This window comes from Apis dorsata, unplaced genomic scaffold, assembly GCF_000469605.1.
Source record: "Apis dorsata unplaced genomic scaffold, Apis dorsata 1.3 scaffold_988, whole genome shotgun sequence".
Classification (NCBI taxonomy): domain Eukaryota; kingdom Metazoa; phylum Arthropoda; class Insecta; order Hymenoptera; family Apidae; genus Apis; species Apis dorsata.
Window position 1 is genome coordinate 155,423 of NW_006264091.1, and position 3,922 is coordinate 159,344.

General features: G+C 44.6%; 1 protein-coding gene across 1 annotated transcript in view; it reads left to right on the forward strand.

Moving 5' to 3' along the window:
- Positions 1-3,922, forward strand: part of LOC102681306 (homeobox protein orthopedia-like) — a 22,964-nt gene that overhangs the window by 3,672 nt on the left and 15,370 nt on the right. The window contains exons 2-3 of the mRNA XM_006624037.2: positions 2,060-2,200; positions 2,498-2,679. Coding sequence (XP_006624100.1) covers positions 2,060-2,200; positions 2,498-2,679 — 323 coding nt within the window. The remainder of the gene's footprint in view (positions 1-2,059; positions 2,201-2,497; positions 2,680-3,922) is intronic.

Genomic DNA, 3,922 nt, shown 5'->3' on the forward strand with positions numbered 1-3,922 from the left:
ACACGGGTCATGGCGCGGATCACATAGTGACAATTCAATTCAACGCGCTCTTTTTTAGTGGAAGCTTCGCAACTGCGTGACAAAAATTGTTGGAAAATTCATGGAAGAATCCAGTATCGGCGTTCTCTCTTTCTCCCGTTCTTTTTACCCCTCTCTCTTTCTCTCTCTCTCTCTCTCTCTTTCTCTCTTTCTCTGTCGTCTCTCTTCCTCTCTTCGCCTCTCTTTTCGCAGAAACAAAAAAAACCACGATGAAGAGATCAAAGGAGCCTACCACCGAATTTTAGACGGGCGAGGCAGGCTTGCTCATAAATACCGGGTCTTGCCCGGTAAAATCGAAATAAAATCATCAACGGCCATAAAAGTAAAACGAAAATAAAGACCAGTCATAAAGTTCATTCATACCAAGTTTCCATTGAGTAAACGGTTGTTTGCACGTTGGTGGTCGTCGCCAAGCAGTCCTTTCGTCCAAGTAACCGCACTGTTCGACATCGAAAAGATATCTCAGGTGCTTTATGATCTTTTCGATTCCATTAATCGTGGATCAACTTCTTATTCCCTGATTTATTCGTCTATTATTTCACATTCATCCACGATTGCGATTTTTCGGACGAGATCTAATTTTCGAATCGTCATCGGATTTTCTTCATAGTTTTGTCATTTCTTCTCTTTTCCCCTCCCCCTCTTTTTGGAGAATATTGGAGAGTCTCGTCGGTCGAAAATAGTTTGACAAAAAAACGGGAACAAAAGAATAATGGAAACAGAATTTCGGCGGTATCATGAATAATGCCCGCGATGGGGCAGAAGAAACTTCCAAAATTATCGCGGACGATTCATGGTGGAACTGGCGACAGTCGATATATTCATCGGGTATAGCTACAAATTATATTAACGTGTGCACGATGTAGCGAATATCGGTGCGACGAAAACGATTGGATTTTCAGCCAGGCGTTTGCATAACTTAGCAAAAAGCGGCGACGATGTTCGATTTCTCGCGGAAATATGCCGCGTCGAAATTTTCCAACTATTTTCACAGTGCTTTCGACGTCGTTCAAATTCCAGACTATTAACGTTATTATGCATGTGCGGTTGCATTAAGCATTTTGGATAGGTACGCGCGGATCCACCAGACTCACGGAATGAATCACTATTAGCAGACCGGATTATAAAATATCGATGCAAAACTGCCGGGACCGGTCACCATGTTTATGAAACCAATAAAATTCCTTGGTTACTATATTATCGTTTCGTTCTAAACGGGTGTGACTTCATAACGCTTGTGATGTACGATCCGACGATTAACGGTCTCCGAGATATCGAGAGAAATATACCGATTGGACGATCCTGATCATTCCACCAAAAATATTTGCATATACATTACGTAATTTTCTAATTTAATTTTCCCACTTATTCATCGTTCAACGCGTGGTTGATTTTTAAAATTCCCTCTTACTTTCCCAATATTCATCATCCTCGTATCTCGTCCGAATTCGAATTCGATCCACTTGACGAATCCTCCACTTCCGGTTCGGTTTCTTCGAATCCCCCGTTTCGAAAAAAATCCCTAGATCTTGCGGTTGGAGGAACTGGTAGGAAACTAGTTTAGTCGATTACGTAAGCAAATTTGACAAAGCGCAACGATGGCCGCGCGATCATCCATCGTGTTCCTTCCCCGTCGCGGCCGTTCCTCCTCCTACGCATTCTAGAAATTTTCTACGACCACGTAGCCGTGACTGGCTGCGCGCGCGCGCCAACACGTGTTCGTGCGTGCACGGCACCCGTGTTTGTGTGCGTGTGCGCGTGTGTGTGTGTTTGCTCGCCTAGAAGCCGGAGGCCGGTGACGATTCTCGCACCTTCGTGCTAAGTGGTCCGTGCTCCCCTCACCATCGGCCACTCAGCTTCTGCTCCTATACAAATTTAAACTACATAGAGCAGAAAAGGGAGTGAGCGCGAGGAGGAGGAAGAAGAGGAGGAGGAGGAGGAGGAGGGGCCGGTGGCGGGCGCGGGGCTAACAGAAAACTGTAATGGCTCGTTTTTTTTTTTTCGCGTTTCGCGTTCGCAGGAGCGAAGGATCTTCATGCACAGGACCTGAAGAGGCACGAGAAGTTGGACGGCGTGCTGGGAGTGAATTTGGGGACCGGATTGTCTGCCGGCGGTGGCCTCACGCTACATCAGGAATTAATCATGACCATGCCTGGCACGGGTAAGCGTTTTACCGTGTTCCAACGTACTTATACTTTTTCACTATCGGGGGGCTCGCCTTTGCCTTAGATCCGATGATACCGTTTCGCTGTAGAATAAATTTCTAAATTTCGCGCGTGCGTGAAATGATCGTGTAAGAGATCGTGTAAAAGATTAAACAAGAAAGTTGGGAAATTTGGCGACAAGGATGGTAAATTTAAAATAATTAATTATTAGTTGTCTCAATCGTCGAATTCGTTCGTTTTCGAATCGTTTATCTTGTATTATCCGTTATTGAGAAGTAAATTTGTTGTTGTAGGGAACGCGGCAGCGATCGGGCAAGGCGATGACAAGCCTGCCAAGCAGAAACGGCACCGAACGAGGTTCACACCGGCCCAGCTGAACGAGCTCGAAAGGTGTTTCAATCGGACCCATTATCCGGACATCTTTCTCAGAGAGGAGATAGCTGTGAAAATCGGCCTCACGGAAAGTCGAGTCCAAGTAAGTCCTACTTCTCGTCCCAATAATCCTTGCGTCTCTTAGCCTTGAGCACAAGCCTTCACGATGCGCAATGCGTTTCGAATTGAATGAATTTCATCTTTGATTAAATTCTCTTTGACAATTCTGACATAATTTGTCACAATAATGAATTAAACGGGATGAAATTCTCTTCCTAGAACGATTCCACGCGATGTTTCAAACCAGAAATACCGTTTGCTTAAGTCCGTATCGCTGTTTGGACAACAAGAGTCACGTTTAATAGGCATAACTAGGTGTGGTACCGCTAGTGTCTCGAAATCAATTTCGCCGGCCTACCGCGGCTTTTCGGATTAAAGTGAAACTTGGAGTAGCGTTAAGCCTTCACCCTACGGGGTCTCCGAATTTTGGTGGGCTCCGACTTGCTCTGGGCCAACCGCAAAACTTTCTGGAAACTTTCCCTTACCCGTGTTCGTACGTCAAAATTCAAAGATCACGGAAACAACCGCGACACGTCTTTCGAATTTTCAGTATCATTTTCGAATATCCTCCAATCAATTCGTAGTAACATTAACGTATCTCAGAATATTTAAATATACATCCTATTTTGTGAAAATGATCGATTCTTAAACGCGATATTAAATTAATAGTAAGCCTGAAAAATTGAAGAGTTTCGTGGAAATTTCACTTCGTTCGCTATCAAAGAACGAAAGAAAATTCGGCGCATCGTTTGGAAAAACGGAAATTGATAAAATTGATATTGGAATTGTTGGCCAAACTCGCGCTCTTTCTTCCCCTCCGCCATCAACCGGGCGGAGCTTTTTTAAGTCTCCGGGGCACGTCTAGAAAAACGAAGCTAATAGAAATTCATGAAAATTTTATTCGCAACTCGGAAGCGTCAGTCAAGCCGGGCATCGCGCTGCATATCAAGCAGTTTTCGCTCGTCTTCTTCTCCCGTGTCGACACACACGTGGACGCCGCGTTTCCACTGGATTCCCTATATTCTTCATACACACGTGGACAGTTATGAGAAAAATTCGTCCCTCCGCCATTACCGACGTTAATCTTCGCGCTTCTGTGACAACCTGATCGACCTGCTCCAAATATATACCACCAGCTCGCTCTTTCAAATTCGCAAACCGACTTTTACCTTACTTTCGTTTTCCCTCATTTTTCTCTCCTCCCGTCAAACGTTCATCCCCCTCGATCGCGTGCAATTTCTTTCGCTTCTTCGCTTCCCTATATACATCTTCCTTATATATATATA